At 43.1% G+C, this 20,884-nt stretch overlaps 1 protein-coding gene across 1 annotated transcript in view; it reads right to left on the reverse strand.

Annotated features, from left to right (window-relative positions):
• The window catches only part of LOC144142064 (luciferin 4-monooxygenase-like), a 33,529-nt gene extending 20,125 nt beyond the window's left edge, over positions 1-13,404 (reverse strand). Inside the window, exons 1-5 of the mRNA XM_077673492.1 lie at positions 13,308-13,404; positions 4,770-4,886; positions 3,432-3,560; positions 2,809-3,010; positions 1,227-1,318 (exon numbers count right to left, since the gene is read on the reverse strand). Of these exons, the coding sequence (XP_077529618.1) occupies positions 1,227-1,318; positions 2,809-3,010; positions 3,432-3,560; positions 4,770-4,865 (519 nt within the window). The 5' untranslated portion in view covers positions 4,866-4,886; positions 13,308-13,404. The remainder of the gene's footprint in view (positions 1-1,226; positions 1,319-2,808; positions 3,011-3,431; positions 3,561-4,769; positions 4,887-13,307) is intronic.
• Between the last annotated feature and the right edge of the window lie 7,480 nt (positions 13,405-20,884).

The following is a 20,884-nucleotide window of genomic DNA, read 5'->3' on the forward strand; positions in this document are numbered from 1 at the left end:
GAACGATGTCGGAACAGCGGCGGATGCTCTTGCCGAGTACACAAATACAACGGGTCACGTGATTGACTCGGAAAAATGAAGAATTATTGGCCACGTATAGAATTTGAAATCGGGGCTTTACCTGGAGTCGTTGGAGATACAGAGGACACGTCGCACGCTCCATCAAAATGAAGGACCCCCCCTTCGTCGTACACGCACTGCTTACGTCACGTACCCGTAAAACTCTAAGCTTTCATGAACTTTTGTTCACCCCATTGTGAACAAGGCTTCTGCAAAAAGGCCGAAACGTCTCTTGTTTGTTGGTTTTAAGGCTCTTGGCAATTGTTTGTGGTGGGTTTCTTCGTTTTGTTGCAAAAGAACGTCGCTTGTACTGCAAATGACTTCTATTCCGCAAATAAGTTGTCGCACTTCAACATACACGTAATAACGAGTGACCAGAAATTTGAGCAGGAGATGCATTTTTCCTTAATCATTTGGCGGGCTAACGATATGATCAAAATGTCCTCCACAATGCGAAAACATGCAGAGAAAACATACCGGTGACTAAAGTGCTTCATATACGTGCCCAAACAACTGTTCGCCAAATTTATGGCTGTATCTTGCAGCAGTGTGAGCCCAATCTTACAGGTTCGTTTATGAAGCTTTTGCTTGCTTTTAAAGCGAAGCTTTTTTCCTGTTACCGGTGTCTGTAGTCCACAGGAAACGCATAGCAGGAAAGCCAACTTTTGTTGACGATGATGATCATTGCGGGTGAAGTAAAAAAAATAATTAAACCGCTTCAGGTGGTTGGTATCGAACCTGCGTTTCTCGACGTCTACCCGATTACGTCATTCTGGCACGGCCGAAGCAGTTTGGATGGACATGCAGAATTAGATAGAAAAGGCACCCCTAATGACGAGGATGGTTCAACGCTAGGGAAAGCCATGGAATACCCGTTTCAGTAAAGCGCTAAAGAGAACAATCGCCGTGCAGTAAACCCTCGGGAGAAGCAATAACTTAAGTGTATTATCAGGTAAGGTTATGTGTGTCTGCTCGCTTCCAGGATGGTTCGTTTGGTGTTGCACTTGATTTTGGAAAGCTTCATGTTACCCCATCGTCGTGGTTTCGACAGAGGGCGCTTGCGTTCTTAGAAATTACTTCATATTACCACATAATGTGCTGCGGTATGTTTTTATTCGATGTTGAGCGTTCAGTGCAGGTAGTCGTAGGAGCGTGTGGTGCCTTACCTGATATTTGTAGTGTGCAAATTTACTGGAGTTCTTGCAGTCAGTGACAATGTACTCGCACTTTCCACTCTTTGCATACTCAAGAACTTCACCTAAAAGTTTGGTCAAATCACACATTTAGGAATAATTATTATGCCACGGGAAATGCTATTCTATAAGCCATAAACAAGTTTGCGTGTTACCTAGAAGTTTCAGGAAATTAATCGGACCTATCCAAAGCGGTTTCACAAAAGGGCAGGTCTAATTTTGCTGCTTTAGAAAAACAGCTTAATACCACTGACAATTAACAGGATCTATTTGCCAATCGGCATCGACATGCAGTACCTGCTTGTTTGATAATTTAGCGCAAAACCTGGAGTCAGACGTATCTATTTACCAAACGTCATCGACAGCATCGACAATGCAATAACTGCTTGTTAGATAATTTAGCGGAAACACCAACTCGGACGTGTGGTATAGGTGTGGAACAGCTTTGAATTGTAGTGTTGTAATCTAAAAAGAACGGGTCAGAAAAACAAACCATCACAAAAAACAATTTGAACATTTTATAATTATGGAAGAAAACTGTACGGGAATTTAAATGAATCAACGGCAATATAAAGTCCAAATTTCCACGTCAGTTTTGTGCGGGAAAGTAATATTCTATTACGGAATAGGCCCAATGAGCTTATACATTTGTGGTTTGTATGAACACTCCGTATGAACGTGTGCTGAAAGCGCAAAAGTCAATCGAACACGTCAGTCTTAAGATGATTACAAGGTTTTTATTTACAAGATGTTGGTGCGTGAGCGGTTTCTTTCATTCCTTACTTTAAAACGAAGCTACCCCCACTACATTTGGTTTACCTGCGGTGCCCTCCAAGTAACTAAACCTAAGCTGAACTCCACACCAAATAATTACTGAAAATAGGGCCTTATATACATCCTTGCGGACAAGCAAGGTGTAGATGATTGTTTATAGTCATCCAGTTCAGGATGAGGTGCTTTTATCGTATTTATTTCATTTATGTTAGTACCGGAAAGGCCCGTGATGGGCATTGCATAAGGGGGGGGGGGGAGGGTAAAACATAGAACGCAACACCATAGTACAGTTCTACGAAGGGACTGGCAGAGTATACGGATCATCTAATTTACGCACAGCCATGTTCGAAATTGGGGCTGGTTCAGCGTTAAGCATGTGAATTTTTTACATGATGGGTTTGTGGAAAGCAAATAATAAAAAGGAATTGTTCCGAAAATAAAGATGCTCAGTACGCACACACAAAAATTTCCGATCTACATAGTATTGAAATATTATGAAATATTCGCACTGATAACTGACATATCTGGCGAAAACGTTTCTTGCAATGTGGACCTAACAAAAATTCTTCGGCGCTTCTTTGAAAAAAAAAAACTATGAAAACCGTTACATCAATCCCTGCCGCATCATAAAATTAGGTTCGAACAAAGACAAATAAATTAACTTGTTTACATTTGAATCTGTCTTCCAGTTTTTATGATCGCCAGTGACATGGCACAGATAAACGAGATCGAAGGTCCTTGAATTTGAAATATAATAAATAGGAAGCGAAAGGCGACATACGCTCAGTGAGTTCATCGTGAGCAAGTACAGCCACGGCTCCAGAGAATATGACTCCAAATAGAGCCGAAAAGGATTCAATGCTGTTTGCGAAGTGACAACAAACACGATCTTCTTGCTTTATTCCATGCAACTGAAACCCGGCTGCGCAGGACACAAGTTTCGCCAATAGTTCTGATCCAGTTATACTTGCGGCGGCGTCAATCTGCGAGAGACAATGGCGATATGTAGGAACGTACGAAGGAAAGCATTGGGGATAACTGCGTGAAAATTTTCTTTTGTGGCCATTCCTCTTTAGAGCGGGAGTTTAGCGTAATCTACTACGTACAACCGCACTACTCGGTCATGGACTCTAGCGAGGCAACGTAAAGCATTTCCTTAAAAACACACACTAAGGGTGTGTGGTTTGGTAACTCATACGAGAATACACGACACATGTAGGCGAAAAGGCTGCATGCTCGTTATTTTGAAGACTCCGAAATTGCCAATGAAAACCTGTTAACATATATTCTACACAGAAACAAGGTGCTGTAAAATAATCTTTCTCAATAAAATTTTCTCTGCCGCCCACGTGACAAAATATCTGCCAGGAATGAGGTTAGAAAGCTCACTAGCCTTTCTCTTACCATGACGACTTGCTTCGAGAGCTTATCTAGTTCCTCCTTAACCACGGCGTATATTGACGCATTCGGAACTTCGCAAGATGGGTACGGAGAATGCACGACGTTCTCGCGTATGAGGGCTTTCAATGTAGGCTGCGTGAAAAAAACAAAAAAACAAAGAAGAAATGTTACAATATTTTGTCACAAAACTAGTTAAGCTTGCTTAGGACGGGAGAACGCATCAGGCCAAATTTTATGTAAATTTTTATAGTGTCACATTTAGGTTTACCGCAATTACCATAGTTATATTTAAAAAGAAAGTGCTGCCTGTTGCCCCGCCCTCGCATTATTGAATGTCCCAAACGCAAACCTACAACATTTCTTGTTTGTTTAATAACTTTTGGTGTTTACCAGTATTTTATATATTTGTGTAAAGGCGCAGCAATTTGAGTGAGTGGTAATGGAAGCTTAGAACAATCACTTATTCTGATCCGCTTACTAGGCCTAGGTTAGAGGTAATAAACGTACAGTAATGTATTATTTGTACTATATTTTCTGATTGTAGGGTTTAACGCGCCGACGCAACGCAGGCGATGAGGCGCGCCGTAGTGGAGGGCTCCGGATTAATTTGGACCACCTGGGGATCGTTAACGTGCGCCGAAATCTCGTACACACGGGCGTTTTTGCTTTTCGCCTCCATCAGAAAAGCGGCCGCCGCGGCCGGGAATCGAACCCGCGACCTCGTGCTCAGCAGCACAACGCCTTAGCCACTGAGTTGTACTATATTTTATTCACTTCCTTCAAAATCCTTTTTAAAACAACTGTTTTTGTGAACAGATGAGCCAAAATATTTCATACAGAAAACAGTACTCGACGTAGCCTCATAAGACAGAGTATATAAGCATGACTTGTGAAACGATAAGTAGTTGCAAATATACGGAAAACGTTTGTATGCTTTCAAATGCGCTGTAGCGCGTTGTGCACGAGCTATTTTGGAGTCGCTTCCTGTAGCTGCCATAAGATGTGAAGCCAAGGTGCGAAGTCTTTCAGGTAATACCAGACAGCATGTGGTGTGTTGGCGTGTGTGAACTGGCTGATACCCTAAACTTTCCTAAGCTAACACGCTGCTGGCCAGAGTCCACTAGGCATACAATTAAGGCAAACGTGGACACTTGTCTCAAGGCACAGGAACGTTTAAAAATGATAAAACTAGCTCCTCAATGCCACCGTTCAGTTTTGAGGAGCCATGGGAATTTTTGGAGGCGCTGTTTTTACCAGACGTGTTCTGCTTTCCCTGCCCACCTTAAAAATGACATAAAACGCGAGAAAAAATACCTTGAAACAGTGACAAAAAGTTCTTACCGGCTTCGTATACTGTTTTTTGCTTGAGTTTATTCCATTGGTGTTTTTGTGCATTACGTACGGACGAAGGGACGTACTTTCAGGAAATGCAGACATTTTTTGTTTTGTTTCCAGAACCTATATATTCGAACAAATATAGCAAAAAAAAGTTTAACATTTTTTGCCAATGAATGTGCTGAGTACAAAGCTCCAAGCTAAATCCATACCGTCCAGCTTACGTGAAAGCGTTATGATCGTCACCATTATCATCTTCAGCATATTGAAAGCATAAGCAATCGTTCGGCACTAAGATGAAGCCTTCATGAGACGGATTTTTCAAGGCTCTTCCCACATCTTACGTCCGCATCACGCGCTTTTTCTGAATCTATGAGTATGGCAGACACCTCGGTTTTACCCTTGCGCTTTCCTTGGGTTCCCTTATATTTGCCATCCTTTCGAGGGGTTTTAACTGGCCAGCATTTATTCCGGCCATCTTGTCATATAGCGCAACTGTACTTTTTCATACATGTGTAAACGCTGAGCACGTATGCTCACCTGAGCCATCCTAGAGGTCACTAAAATGCAGTTCCGCATCAACCGTGCGAGTAATTGACATCTAGAATACCAATTTAAAAATTGATAACTTTGTATAGGTTATCCGCACACATGTGTAAGATGCCAGAAGAACCAAGAGAAATTATACCAGCAGATGCTGCAGTCATATAAGTGTACATGCAACTGTATAGTAGGAAGGGCCGAAGAAAAGAGCGGCGCTCGATAAGACTAGCCATGTTAATTATAAAGCAGAGGCACTGGCCGTGGCGCTGTTTGGTTTCTGGTGTTTAGAAGATCTAAGATTGATGTTCAGGTAGTTCGACTTCTTTTACAATGAGGCCTTTCATGAGCTACTACTAGTCTACGAGGCCTGACATAGTAGAAGGCTAAAGATGAATTTAGACCACTTAACGCGCAGCAAACTCTGTACAAGCAGGCGTTTTTATCTTCCTCCTTCATCAGAAAAGTGGCAACAGTGGCCGGCAGCTAACCGGTCACCTTGGGCTCAGCCCTTAAATACCTTAATTAAAGAAAGTGATACCAAAAATCCCAGCCGGGAAGCAGCTTTGTTCGGTCTTTCAGCAAGTAAATTCAGAAGGGTCTGACGGTTCTTGCAACAGCGAAAAGCCAGCGAGAGAACATTTGGTGAAATTCGGTCAGTACAATTACAATACTCATGCACTTTTGTTCCTTAATTAGAGTCTATATTTGGTAGGCAAATGATGCAGACAGAAGAGGAATTACGCCAACGTTGCCCCGATTCTTCATGGCTCGGTGTTTTTATTCCAAGAAGACGCCTATGCCGCTGTCGCTAGAGTCTGTACGGGTCATGCGGATGCAGAGCGTTAACCAATGTCCTAAACTAGAGAAGAAGCAAGGTTACGAGAGTTGAACATGCTTGTGCCTGTCAAAAGCTCCAGGAATATGCTCCGTTGGTTTCAAGAAGGTATTCGGTGGGACGCGAAATTTTTGCGAAATTTCGGAAAACTTGTTGGCAGAAGAAACACACTCCCAGGAAGCATTGGACGACTGTATGTTACGAATGGTGGAGGAAGATTTTTAACGTAGCCCTTCTTTGTGTTTAATTGAATGCCCGTAACATCAACAAGGTATTCGCCGCGGAGCCTCAGTGGCTACGGCGTTGTGTAGCTTGAGCCCAAGGCGGCGGATTCGATCCGGGCCGCGGTGGCTGGTTTTCAGATGAAGGCTAAGAGCCAAAATGCCCGCATATGGACACCTCGCTCACATTAACGGTTCCCTGTAGTAAAAAAATTAAAGCCGTTCCACTCAATGTGAAAGCTGTCGGAAGTGCGGAGCAGTGATTCTCCATAATGGGCTGTACCGCCGTTATCCGCTCACTCCTACCACGCCATGCAAATTAAATATCCCGCCTTCGCAGTGCTCGCGCGCCCCCTGCCTGAAACTGCGCCAGCGGGAGTTCTGTTCTCTTTGTACTTTTCCCCCCGCACGTGCCGGCGCTGCACTGCCACATTTTGCGAAAGCACGAGGATTGGATTGGATTGAATTGAATTGGCTTGGCTTGGCTTGGCTTGGATTATACTTGGATTGAATTCAAATGGATTGGATTTTGATTGCATTGGGATTGGATGATAAGCAGCAGTGAGCATGATAATCAGCTGATCCTAGACAACCACGAAAACTAAGAATAACCAGGTGAACTTTAGCTCACGCTACGCATATCCTGGTATAGCCGAGCTAGGCCACTGATAAGCGCCAGCGGTTCACGAGTGTCGAGAGCTTAGGACTATATAAACCGCTTGGCTTTCGAAGCCTCTGGGTTACGCCGCGGCAAATGGACCGTGACAGGCTATACCGTAATGCCGTGGCGATATGCTTGGTTCCAGCGAGCGAGCTAGATCGACAAGGCCAGCGCCTAAAGTGCTCTGCACTTAAAACTAATCCTGAGCGCAGCAATACACCGCGCCTCATATCCAGGTGTAGGCTCACCACACTAAACACACAAAATTTGAATTTCGAACAACAATGTCACAAAATATAGCAATGAACCTTAGGTTAAATTGCACTTTTGAGTATGAAAGCCTGGGCCCACGTTTTGAAATACAGCAATAATAGGCAATGGTTCCATAGATTGGTTTGAAACGAGGGAGCAAACACAGTGATAATACCAAGGCACCAAGCCCATTTGCAGCGCGCTAAACGGTATGCAGCACCACAGGACTACCATACCTTTGAATGTTGCATGTGCGGTGCAGATATCTAACGGCACAACGTTGGATTTTTAAACAACTTCAACGATCATGAATTCTGAATTTTCACGGTACACCTGCCGAGATAGCAATTTAGCAATAACGAGATGTAAAATCAATACAGAAAAAGTATTCCGCGACATCAAGGCGATTGAGGGACTCGCCAATGACCCAAAAGAGATAAGCGTTACTTTGTCACCTTGTGGAGACGGCTGTAGTCGATACATCACCGGTGTGGACCGTGAACAGGCCGCGCGCTAATCTACGCACTGGAACGTGCCTTAACAAAATTCGTATGGATCGTTCTGTAATCTCAAGTTCTTACGTCCAGCCGCTTCGTGGGAGGAATGGGAAAACGCCGTTTGTGTACTGGGCTAGAATCTGTTGTGTTTGTGCGAGCATAACGGTGGATATTACGATCAATCGCCGTTTTTTATAGTTTGAATGAAGACATTTGGAATTGTTAGCACCGGGATAAAGGAGGAAGGACATGAGCTATTATTGCGAGGAAGGCATTCATTGTCGAAGGAAGTAGCGGTGGTAAGGATTCTATTCGAATGTAGTGTGCGTAGATGGGTCAGAAGCGTACGCCCAATTTTCGATTTCATTAAAATAAGGGTTCGCATCCGTTGCCGAACTTTTGAGTGTACGATCGGAAGTTCGGGAATGCCAGACACTAGTCTTCGTGTTTGCAATTATCATCAGTCTGTGCAAAACAGACTCCTTGCGGGAACTAGGATGGTCATACGTCCGACAGCGTGGTCGCCAGACGGCTGGTAGTTGCTCAGTTGTGGTGTGGCAGCGGTAGCTGCTCCACGTTTGAAAAAAAAAAAAAAAAAAACTCCGATGACATCAAAGCACGTCATTCTGCTCGGGAAATAGAAATAATAATTGCCCTGTTAAACGTGTTAGACGCTTTGATTCCACCTGGAGTTGTAGAAAGGTTTAGTCGTCTTGCCGCTTGTAATGTTTTGCTTCATGTTTGCTTCGCCTTAAGCTTATATGGGTTGCACAGCTGTGGATTGCTACCGCTGGGTAATGGGTAAGGTGCAGGCGATGATGAATTTCTTTGGAGGTGTATACACTCGTTAGGCAGCATTCTTACCCTGACATACTACATAAGAGGCATGCTGACCTGGACGGCCACTGTTCTCAACTGCGGCGTTTAAGCACCCGGTGTGAAAGTCCTCACGCTAATAAACACTTCCTGGACAAACGGGGTACGGGGCGTTTCACGGCTTCGAACACGTACGCCTACGCATACTCGTACGCTTACGCCTACGCCATAGCTATAGCCGTAGCTATAGCTGTAGTCATAGGCGTGGGTTTATCTTTAAATGCGAAATGCCAGCCGATATGTTCGGTACGTTGAATATTACATCCACAATGCGCTTTGTGTCGGTGTATGCTTATTTTCGTACTAGTATTTTCTGAAAAAAAAAAAACATAAATGAGAGCCAAAGTCACGAAAAAACATACACAAGGAAAAGCTACTTACTAAACCAGAATTAAACAATTCAGTTTCGGTGCTCAGTACAGATCATAAAATTAACTATGGCGGCACCGCGTGCACCACCACTTCAATAAAACAGTGCGCTAAATTTCATTACTTCGTTCGCGGAATTAAATACATCAAATGTCTTCGATTATGCATTTTGGGCCTGAGTTTCCGAAGCTCTGTGTCGGAAAGGCTGCTAAAATAAGTGCGTTAAAAACTAGTTAAAAAAAAGTTGGTTTAAGCGACAAAGTTCAATCAAAGCCTGTACAGCCATCTGAGGCCCCCTTTTCAAGCGGTGAAGATAGTGTAAGATTTTACCTGGACTATAAGAATAACCAATTCTAGAGCACTCAGACGCACAGTACGGCTTACACTTTAAAGGAGCACTGACACCAATTTTCGGCGTTAATATTATTGCACAGTTCGCTTCCTTTATTCAACAGAATACCCGGGCTGAAATATGAGCGGCCTGCGACGCAAAGAACATAGTTCAATTGGATCTCATTTATCGCGCCGACGGAGCAGCACGCGGAGCAGCACTCAGCAAATGGACATCAGCGTGATATCACCCCGTTAAGCCAAAAGAAGTGACATGACAGCGCTCGTCAAAAACTCGTGACGCCACTTCACGCGCGCGGCCATGGAGGAAAGAAAAGGTTAGGAGAGACCCTGACGTCACATTTGTGAAGCCGAGTCCCGCCATGACTTCAGCCCACGTAGCCCAGCACTCTATCCCATCATCCTTTGCTGTCTCCGGTTTGATTTGACTAACATGACGTCGCCCTGCCCTCCCACTTCGAAGCGAAAACAGCTTCGTCGCTAATTCCTCGGTGCGATGTCATCTTCTAAGCTGTTGATTTCGCCTTCAACTTGCCCATTCTAACCCTCACCCAAAGTTTCAAACGAGAAACTGCCTTCGTTTTTGAGATAGAAGGACGATTTTTCAGCTCTTAAGCCTGGCAAAGTAGCGTTTGTCGTCGTCATAGCAACAGGCTCGCGGGATGGCGAACGCAGACGCCTCCGACGGCAGAGTTTTTAAACTGGCCTAATCTAAAAACGTTTGTCGTAGCGACTGCGCTGATTTGCAAGCGTAGCGAGGCAGTCACATACCAAGCGCCTTAAAAATGTGTCCGTTCTATTCGCCCTAATTTGGACGCCGCAGTTGTAAACTGTTAGCAACATTGTCTATGGGCTCTACTTTATCACGGAATTATGCAACAGGTCCGAGCTCTCAACGCTTAAATCACGCCGCAATGTTCACCGCCTCAAAAACCTGTTCAACATTGTCAATGGGCACACTCGACTAAACTATCATGACTATGCACAATATAACACAGCGTGTGAGACACGAAGGAAGCATGACACAATTCTGGTTCCTCGTAGTAAAACAAACGCCCACCGTTTCTCTTTTTTTCCAAGGACGACAAGAAACTGGAAGGTTGTTTCGTACGACGTGGTAAATGCGTCATCCTTGGATTATTTTTTTGCGACGCTCGGCTCTAATTCTTGAACCCAGAACTCTATCTACATGTCTTATTTGAAACCCGACAACTGCTGCACTCTGGTTTCGTACATCAGAGTGTTGTTGAACCATTCAATAATATTAATTTCGACGTGTTGGCTGTTGTCTCTGCTGTTTTTTCTACGCCTGGATTTCCCCTGCTCATGCATTTTTTGTGTTGACGCCGACGCCTATTTTTTGTGTTGACGCCTATATATGACTTTCTATATATGTTCCTCATAAGCTACAACTAGGGCTACGCCTGTCGTAAACTTTATTCCAGTGTGTACTTGGTCATTTACATGCCCAATCATGATATTACGAGCTTGTTCCTCACACATAAGAGAATTCAGTAATGTTTGTTTCTTTTTGTCACTGGTCTTTGAATGTTCTGCATATTTGTGTTATATGTCTAATTTATCCCTTGTTCCTCTTCTGTGCTCGCAGTTTGCAAAATGCATTATTTCACTGCTTTGTACACTCCTGCCTTGGAAGCCAAAAGACTGCTGGCAGTATTGACCAAATAAATAAATAAATAAATAAATAAATAAATAAATAAACAAATAAATAAATAAATAAACAAATAAATAAATAAATAAATAAATAAATAAATAAATAAATAAATAAATAAATAAATAATAAATAAATAAATAAGTAAATAAATAAATAAATAAATAAATAAATAAATAAATAAATAAATAAATAAATAAATGAATGAATGAATGAATGAATGAATGAATGAATGAAACTTTATTGACACAAGGATGGCGACTCGGCCTATGTGGGGGCGGGTATATATTACAGCTATATTGAGCTGTAATAAATAAATAAATAAATAAATAAATAAATAAATAAATAAATAAATAAATGAATGTTTTTTCCAGTTCTGTAAAAACAATTCCGTCCTCGCCACTTTTTCTCTAGTGATTTGCACTTCCAGGTTTCGACCTTGCAGTGCCAGAAGTGATATGGGAAATATTATCTCTTGTGAGGACTATAGCAAACAACAATAGCCTTGGTGCTACGAATTGTCTTTGACGAATGACGGTGCAATCACATGAAAAGAAGCTGATGTGTGCTCCTATTTTTGGTTGCGTGGTGAGCAAATGTTTGCATTTTGTCGCCCTGTAGCAGCTAACCCTATGTGGAGTAAATAAAAATCGCAAAGCATTCTTAAAAAAATTTACAGCGCAAGCCAACAAAACACAAGAACGAGATTGCAAACAGACACAGCACTGGCTCACCGCCAAATTTGTTGAACCGAATGCAGGGCATTTTTAGCGGGAATCTTGCCAGAAAGGAACGGATGGTTACAAAACATTGTGTGCAGCAGCGCATGCAAGGGTTGTCGGTTAAGGATGAGAAGATTACTAAACAAGGGAGTACGACTACACTTCATAATGGTGAAAATAACTGCCATCTAGAACCTAATAGCCGCAAGTGGGGAAAAAAAATCAAGAGAGAACAATACCGGTTGCAAAAGGCTAGAGGTGTGAGTGGAGATCAAGAAAAGAAACATTTTAAAAGCGAAGCTGTTTAGCAAATCGTAATTTTTCGTGTCCGCATTTAAAAATACAAAAAAAAAAATTGCCGAGCGCGCACACATGAGCGCTGGCCTCGCGGTGATGACCCGGCAGTTAACGACGCCAAGAAAATGCCTAGCGCTCGTACCTGTGCGCCTCGCGACGACCGCCTAGCGTACCTTGCACAAGTTTGTCAACCCATTCATACCGACTTAAGGAGATTGGCAAAGATTGGCTAAAAAAAAAAGAACTCCGGCGTTCGCCGTAATCGTGGTAATAATTGCTGCACACGAGAAAGACCCGTCATAGCATACGCCCCTCCAAAGTGATGTCCAATGATTATTACTTCAAAAAAAAAAAAAAAGAAAGAAGATCACACTTATAGCAACAATGACGGAGTAAATGTCGTTGTGGCAGCGAAGAAGAAGCAAATCGGCTGCAGTAGTGGACTTAAACCGTCGTGATGGTCGTTCGGGGTGCGTTCAGCCTCACTACCTTAAAGTCTTACGTGTTAGTTTCGGCTTCCCTCATTTTTTGGATAGAGAAAGTTAAGGCCTGCACTCAATTGTAGCCATTTCTATAAATTAAACCGCTCCAAGATTTTCTAAAGCATTTGTTCGCCATGCCTAAAATAACCGAACACCACTCGAAAAGTGCGGTGCGGCTGCAAACCCGGCACTACATCAGTAATAGGCTGCCTACTATTGTAAACAAGTTTTTAGACCGGTCACGGGCTCAACAACACCCCGAAAAAAATTTGCCCCAACCGCTCTTAACCTAAACAACGTAGCTTTGCTTACAGGAGTTTCCGTGAGAAGCTTAGTTTGAATTCGCACATTCGTTCGCCTATTTTTTTTATTATTTGAGCTGTCGGAAAATTTTTGTGCCACGGTTGGTCGTTTTGCTGGTTATAGTGCGGCCATTTTGTGCGCATTCTCTCGAACGCTACAACGCCGGATTTTCGATTTACGGAGTAAAGTGACACTTTCGCAATCAAACCTTAAAACACTACAGGAGGATTAGTTTTAAACACATGTAATGTATATGTGTGAGATGCCAAATGCAAATTCATAGTACGCGCTTTTATCAGTTACATCTTTGTTGGACATTCCAAAACTGCCATAAAGTGACATTCTTGTACGATAAAATAATCGTATTTCTTGAAATATTTTATGGTAGTTGGCCCATATTGTAATGCATGCCTAGATACAGTACTTTGTTCAAATGACCTAAAATTGGTCATACAGCACTCACCTAGCGCAGTTGCACGGTATTTTGTACGTAACACGAGCTTGCAGATTCTACACAGGATAAAGGGGAGCACAGCTGTCCACTCCGCCCTTGGCGCGGCTGAGCTTAGGAACAGGATTTACTACCCTTTTGGTGTACACAACAGCTGGCGTGACGCTTAGTCATTGAGTGTCTGGTCCTTTACCTCATGTGGAGAGCCGATGAATCGATATCCGCCGGAAGTTTGAAACACCTAAAACGGTTCAGCCAACTCTGAACACCCAGTCGTTTTGACATTATAGCTCAAACGCGCCAATTTATACTACACCACCGCCATTTGTAATTTCATGATCTTAGTAAATACAATTTAAAACCGTTTGTTTCTGAACGCAGATTTAGGTCAGCTGGTAGTTGTTTTAAACAGTTACAATAATTAGCGTAGAAACAATTAGCCCAGAAACAATTGAACATTGTTTTTGCGCTATGATATTGTCTCTGCGCAATTGTTTGCATTCACACTGCAAACAACCCGATAACGTGGTTTTTTTGAAGAAACGTTGATGCTTTTTGTAGGCAGTGTCAATCATGGACTTAACTAAGCATTGCCATTGTCGATTATCTACTGTGCTTTCCAGACTGCAATTTTGGTGCGCATGTCGTTCGCTTGTTGTACTCGAATTGTTCTCCCGTTCGCTCGCATATTGTTCGCCCATATTCATCCTTTTCCCCATGATCAATTTTGGTTCATAAATGCTATATAAGGTTATCTTGGATCAGGTATAGTTGCGCATTTCCCACATCAATGTCTAATTTTCCTGCGTTACTTTTGTTGGTTGCCTTCGCCTTTTCAAACTACATTATAGTAAACCCAAAGTGTGCCTCATTGTTTTGACGTGTGCTGTCTTTGTTTTGATTACATTAGCTAATTTCTGTGACAGGCACCAATAAGACTCTCCACTAAAAAAATAATTTATTCGGTAATCATAAATCAGCCCAAGAGAACATGTAAGTTAATCGGGAAGCTTGGATCCTACGCTCCTACCTTTTACATCCACGGATATAGATAAGGAAATTGTGTGCGCCGTGACTGGTGTATTACTTGAAAATTGTTTACTAGCGCATGGAGATGAGTTATCGAAAGCGGAGAATGAACGTGCATAATCGTTTCTCGTTTTTTTTTGGCAACAAGCCGCGCTATTGGCGCAACGAGGTCTGGCAGCCCATATTCACGTGTTTCCAAATAAGACATGAATGTGGTTTCTGTACCTCATATGTTATCAGGCAGACGAATGGGAAAATTGTAAGGGCACACGTGCTTTGGTGTTAAGATATTGTTACGAGGAAGGCACAACAAAGAACGGTGTCATCATCATCATCACCATCATTAGCTTGTCTAGGCCCACTGCAGGGAAAAGGCCTCTCCCATAGATCTCCAATTATCGCTGGTAGTGTGCTAACTGCGACCAATTTATCCCTGCAAACTTCATGATCTAATCTGCCCATCTAACTTTATGCCGCCCGCTGCCATAGGGATCCATTCTGTTATCCTTAATGACCAACGGCTACCTTGCCTTTGCATTACATGCCCTACCGACCCCATTTCTTCATAATTTATACTGCTTGTCCTTAACATGCGTTTGTTTCCTCATCCACAGCACTCTCTTCTTGTCCCTTAACGTTACACCCTTAATCTTCCGTTCCAATGGTGGATGAGTCGTCCTAAATTTGAACGGAGCGTTTTTATGGAGCCTCCAATTTTTTGCCCCGTAGGTGAGTACCGGTAAGAGGCAGCTGTCATACACTTTCTCCTTCAGGGACAAAGGTAGGGTGCATTCATTATCTGAGAATGCCTACCGAATGCACTCCAGTAAAACCGAAAGTTGGGCTAGTTGGTATTGACACATCGTATGGTAGCGCTGGAAACAGAAAGAAGGCAAGAAGACACACACGAAAACACACACGAAAGCGACGACACATACGACACTTTGAACCATCGTGTGTGTCCTCTTGCTTCCGTCCTGTTTCAAGCGCTACTTAAAGATGAATGCACTCCACCCCATTCTTGTCCTAATTATATCTGCCTCATGGTTGGGATTCGGGGTCACTACGTGGCTTAAGTAGCTGTATTCGCTTGCCACTTCCACCGCCTCGCGATCTATTTCAAACCGTTATGCTCACCCGAGGCTACTGGGAATTACTCTATTTTTCTGAATAATATTTTGCAGGCCCACGGTTCTACGCTGTTCGCCCAGTGCGAAAAGCATGCTTTGCAATTCGTCCTCCGAGTTACTTAGCAAGGCAACGTTATCAGCAAATCTGAGGTTACTGAGGTATTCTCCATTAACCCTTAGTCCCACCTTTTCCCAATCCAGTGTTCGGAATAACTCTTGTAAACATGCTGTACATTGGAGAGATTGTCTCCTTCTCTGACGCAAATACTTACAGGTATTTTACTGCTCTTTTTATGGAGGGCGATGGTAGCTGTGGACCCAATGTATACATCCTCTCGTATTCTTACGTAATGCTCGTCTACACCCTGATTACTCAAAGACTGAATGACGGCTGAGGTTTCGTCCGAGTCAAATGCTTTCTCATAATCTATGAAGACTATATATAAGGGTTGAGCATACTCCTCGCATTTCTCTATAACCTAATAGATCGCGTGGATATAGGCAATTGTTAAATGTCCTTTACAAAGCCCTGCTTGTTCATTAGGTTGACTGAAATCTAAGGAAGCAGAAATTCTGCTAGCGATTACGTCGGTGAGTACCTTGCAGACGACTGACAGTGAGCTGATCAGTATGCAAGTTTGAAAGTTCTCAGTTCTCAAGAAGAATGACCTAAGGGCAGGTATTTTCAGTAGGTGGAGTCCAAGTAGGAAATGTCACCAGTCAAGCAAGGCGCCTGCGAAAACAGCGAGACCGATTCCTGATCTTCCACATCGTTTCCCGTAAGCTGTAGGCGCATAGTCGACATGGCACAAGAACATAGCCCCATGGTCTTTCAGGCTTGAAGCATGTGCTTGCGCAGCATCTTCTTCCAAGTGCCTCGGAACAATATTTTAGGTTAGAAAACGACGTTTATAGAATATTGGGAACGCCAATCTCTTTCAGTAAGTGCATTGTAAATTCAGTAAACCAAAAATGAGGATGGAGCTTGGTATACATCTCCACTTTCAGGCGCACGAAGGTCCCGAAACTCACTTGGAACAGTGGTGGCCCTTACCACCATTACCTTCATTACTACGACCAATTCCCATTACCCATACCACTTATTACCAACTAGCACTATTACCACCTTACGTACACCCTCCGCAGTGGCTTAGTGGCTATGGCGTTGTGCTGAGGAGGCCATGGTCGCGGTTTTGATCTGAGCTGCGGTGGATTCTTTTCTGATGGAGGCGAACAGCGAAATCTCCAGTGTGTCGAAGATTTAAGCGCATGTTAAGGCGCCAGGAGGTCAGAATTATTCCTGAGCCCTCCACTACGGCACGCCTCATAGCCCAAGGTGTAGCGTCAGTGCGTTAATCCTAACAATGAACCAGCCACCTTAACGCCAATACTACCAATGGTGACCCTTACCATAGTTACGTTGAGGTAATGGCGCAAAAATTAGAAATTTTGGGGCTTGCTGTGCGCTTATTCGCCGTGCGCAATGTAATTCATGTGTAGCTTTCTGTTGTCACTCACGGACACTGTCGTGGCACACGACTCCGTGGAAAACACAGAAGTGGGCATCGTTTTTGTCAGAGTTCGTAAATTTATGTAAAATCACAGGTATGCATTTCTTGAGTGTTAATTCAGCTGTTGCAATACATTGTTTACTGAGGCATCGAAAAAGGTGTTGGTGTACCACACGCCACAAAATACGACAGAAAATCGCCCCCTTGAAGGAGCCCGCTTCTTTTACCTCGTAGGTACGTAAACCCTCAGCCAAAATTTTTAAGGCAAATCCTAAGCCGGCTCCACGACCGCAAAAGATTGAGAGAAGAAGCTTTTTTTTTAAATCCGAAAAAATATTTTATGACAATAAGGTGTTTTCTCTAGCTTTCCGACATAAAACGCTTGAGCCTTGTTGGGGCCGTAGGCTTGTACATCGCATTTTTTGCGTCCTGCGCACTTTCGGCTTGGCCTAGAAATCTTTGACAAAGACTGCACTAATTAGAGGACAGCTGATGGAACGCGAACAGACGTGCCGCAAAAACTTTGTGAATAAGAACATTTAATAGTTCGTATTTTCGATGGTGGTCGTTATATCGATGACTGTGGCGAAAAGCTCCGATGGACTTCATTGTCAACGGCTGTGTCTATTCTGATGGCAGCCGTGAGTGAGAACTGCCACCGGTAATTCCTCATGACAGTTTCTAGAAAGCCGGACAGACATAAAATCGCGGAATAATATTAAAGAACCAAACTACGTAGATTTAAAATTAGCTATATTTTGCACGGGTAACCGATCATATATCCCGTACTGCGACCGCCTCATATTTCAAGTGGCAAAAGTGAGGGCACAGTTAACGTCATGTAGCCTAACGTAGCGTAACCTAAATTCAACAAACCTAACATAAGATAACCTAACCTATCCAAACTAAACTAACGCCGCTTAACCCTACCTAACATAACCTAACCAAACTAGCCACAGTGCAACGTACCGAACCTAACTTACCCCATTAATACAACCACAACCTATTCTAAAACCATCTTAACCGTACCCAATCCAACTGAGAAGCCCTGTGGCTTAATTGCGTAATTTTTGTTGGAATAACCAGAGTGAAAAAATCATGTAGCAATATCCGGATGGACGAGAACATGAAAAATCTGAAAAAACCTAAAAAAAATATTTGCCACCTTCGGGATACCGACGCGAAGATTGAGGAAACATTGGAGCTGGTGGTCTCGATTAGCTCTACTTTGGCTTTTGTTTGGTCTGCCACTTTCTTAAAAGAAAGATGGTCAAGAAGCCAAGCTTTCTTCATGCAAACTGAGTTATATCAATATTCTCATTCCACACTTTTCAAGCCCGAAATATAAACTGCGAAAGTATAATGACGAAGTCCACTTCAACTCAGCCAAAGTGCTAAGCCAGCGCCCGCGCTACCAACCTGAAGGAAATGCTGCGGGCGTTGAATGCGATGATAGCGCCATCGCACAGACGCCGGTTTCATAACACGAGGGACCGAGGTTGGATTCCGACCAGGGGGGAGCTTTTTATTGCTCGCCGTGGCTGTCGCCACCGGAGTCCATTGGCGCACGCAAACTATTTCGACTTCCGTGACAACACCCTCTCCACCCACCCTCACTTCGGCCGAGTCGCCATCTTTTTGTAAATATGGTTTCTTCATTCATTCTTTCTAAGTGGGTGCACATGGTGCTGTTCCCGGGCGCTGCTGATCCCGGGATCTCGGGCTTTTGGGGTGGCCCGGTGGTTAGGTTGCGGTTTCGCGGCGAAATGTGCTGCGTTAGGTTCCCGGAACCTGTAACCGGAACCCGGACTAAAAGAAAAAAAACTAGTCCTCAACTATGATGCCAGGTGTCCGTTGTTATTGCACGCAGGCTTATATCTCATCCAATCATACCTGGAATATGTCCTCACGCGTTATCCGCAATGATTGGCATCCTGCCCTTAATTTCGGCGAATAGTGTAAAGTTCCACGACGGCTTTTTCAATGAATGATTTAAATCAACTGGAAAACGATAATTGTTGGTTTACGGACACAACTGGGCCCAATATTAGAAAATAAAATAATTTCAAAGCGAAAGCTTTCTTGGGGGACCAATGGCGTCCTCTAATAAAATAATGCATTTTCTTATAGACCGGTTGGTCGACCGGAAAGCTTTGATAAGATCTTTGGGCATGCCGGTCGTGCATAAAACCGGGCTGTGATTACGTCAAAATGGTTACTTAGAAATCGGTTGAAAGGAACGCTTCTAGACATGACAATACACGCATTGTTCTTGAAGAATGAGTAAAACAGTATACTTTGATATCATAAACTGCGTGTCTATTTCTTTAGATAGTTCGTAGATGCGTTTACGTAGTGTGCAAAAATCGTTACATGGGCTCACTCTTTGTTAGTGATTTGTGTCTTTGAATGTTTCACGGTCGATTGGACGTAATTTGAGCCAAGGTTGGACACACATTTAGCCCAAGTTTTTATGCCCTTTTGGAGCAGTGGTAATGTACTAGGGCTTTCGTGCTTTTCTAAACTTTCTTCTATTACGAAGGGATGGTAACTTTCTTTTATTTATGCTTCTCTACTTGATACACGACAGGCTTGTTCAACCGCCGTAAACGGAGTAAATTCCAGCATAACCATTAAGAAGGTAAGAACAAGATCTTATCTTTTCAGGTGTAAGTTTCGTCGGGGAAATGTTGCGTTTTAGTACACAGCTTTGATTTCAAAATACTTCAATTTTAGCAGTTTGGTGTCATTCCGTAATAATGTTTTGTATTTGTTTGGAGAACGTCAAAAAGCTCCGAACTGCCTTTTAGTTCGTTTCGCAGCTTCAAAAATATGGCGACAAAAAATTTATTGTGAGGACAAGGGCGATCACCCAGGAGCTGCTGGTTCTATGGGTGCCGGAATCATATTACTGCACCTGTAAAATTCAAACAGTCTGGAAAAGATGGCTTGTATCACCTAATGGACATTACTAAAATTTTTTGATGCTTAAAACACCACTAAGAGAGAGAAGCTCACACGTGCGTATGTTTATATTGTAACCATACATATATGCACTCCTCGGAGCGAGGTGCCATCTCGGTGGCCACATAAAGCTGCAGCGACAACGGTTTTACAAGGGTGATAATAGCACTATGATGGTGAGGAAAACGTTAACCTCAAGTTGGAATCAAAAACATATTCAATAACAGTCAATTCCGTAACACTTGTACATAAGCGTGAAGCTTCTGCTCCGCTTATGCCAGCAATCAATTTCAAAAAGAATAGAGAGAGAGAGAGAGAGAGAGAGAGAGAGAGAGTAAACATATTTATGGCTATTCAGAGGAGTGTTTTCAGGATGGCTATTTTATTTCAGGAGTTCATTGGCACGAGCGCCTCTTTCTGCTCTCTTGTGCTTGACTTGCGATTGACTTGACTTGCGCTGGGAGCAGAAAGAAGAGCTGGCAAAGGCACTCTCCCAAAGCTCATAAGTGTAGAAAGGATTGAGCGGGTCAGTGGGATTTGTTTACAGCCTCCGACCATATAAAAAGCGTCTCGGGTTTCCCACAAAAGCGGCACATAATACAGAAGGCTCCAATCACCGAATCGCAATTTATCGTAGGAAATAAACTGGCTCTATTGAACAAAAAATAGTCGATATCTTGGAATGGTGTTTAAATGATGCGGCGATTGTACTTACCAAATCTCACGAAGGTTCTTTCCGTCATTGCTTTTTGTGTGGTGGAAAACGTTAATCTCAATTAAATGACTAATCAAAGTCCATTTTCTTGAGCGGCTACTTTCGTCACCGTTGGTTGGTTGGTTATAACTTCTTGTCGTCACGGCACCTTTGGACTTGCCAAATGGCGACAAACTGGCAAGTTTAACGTGGCCAATGCGGCCGGGGATTGGATTAAACCTTCGTCGCCATATACACCCA

This window comes from Haemaphysalis longicornis, unplaced genomic scaffold (assembly GCF_048455015.1).
Source record: "Haemaphysalis longicornis isolate Haplotype H1 unplaced genomic scaffold, Haemaphysalis longicornis Haplotype H1 scaffold_6, whole genome shotgun sequence".
Lineage (NCBI taxonomy): Eukaryota > Metazoa > Arthropoda > Arachnida > Ixodida > Ixodidae > Haemaphysalis > Haemaphysalis longicornis.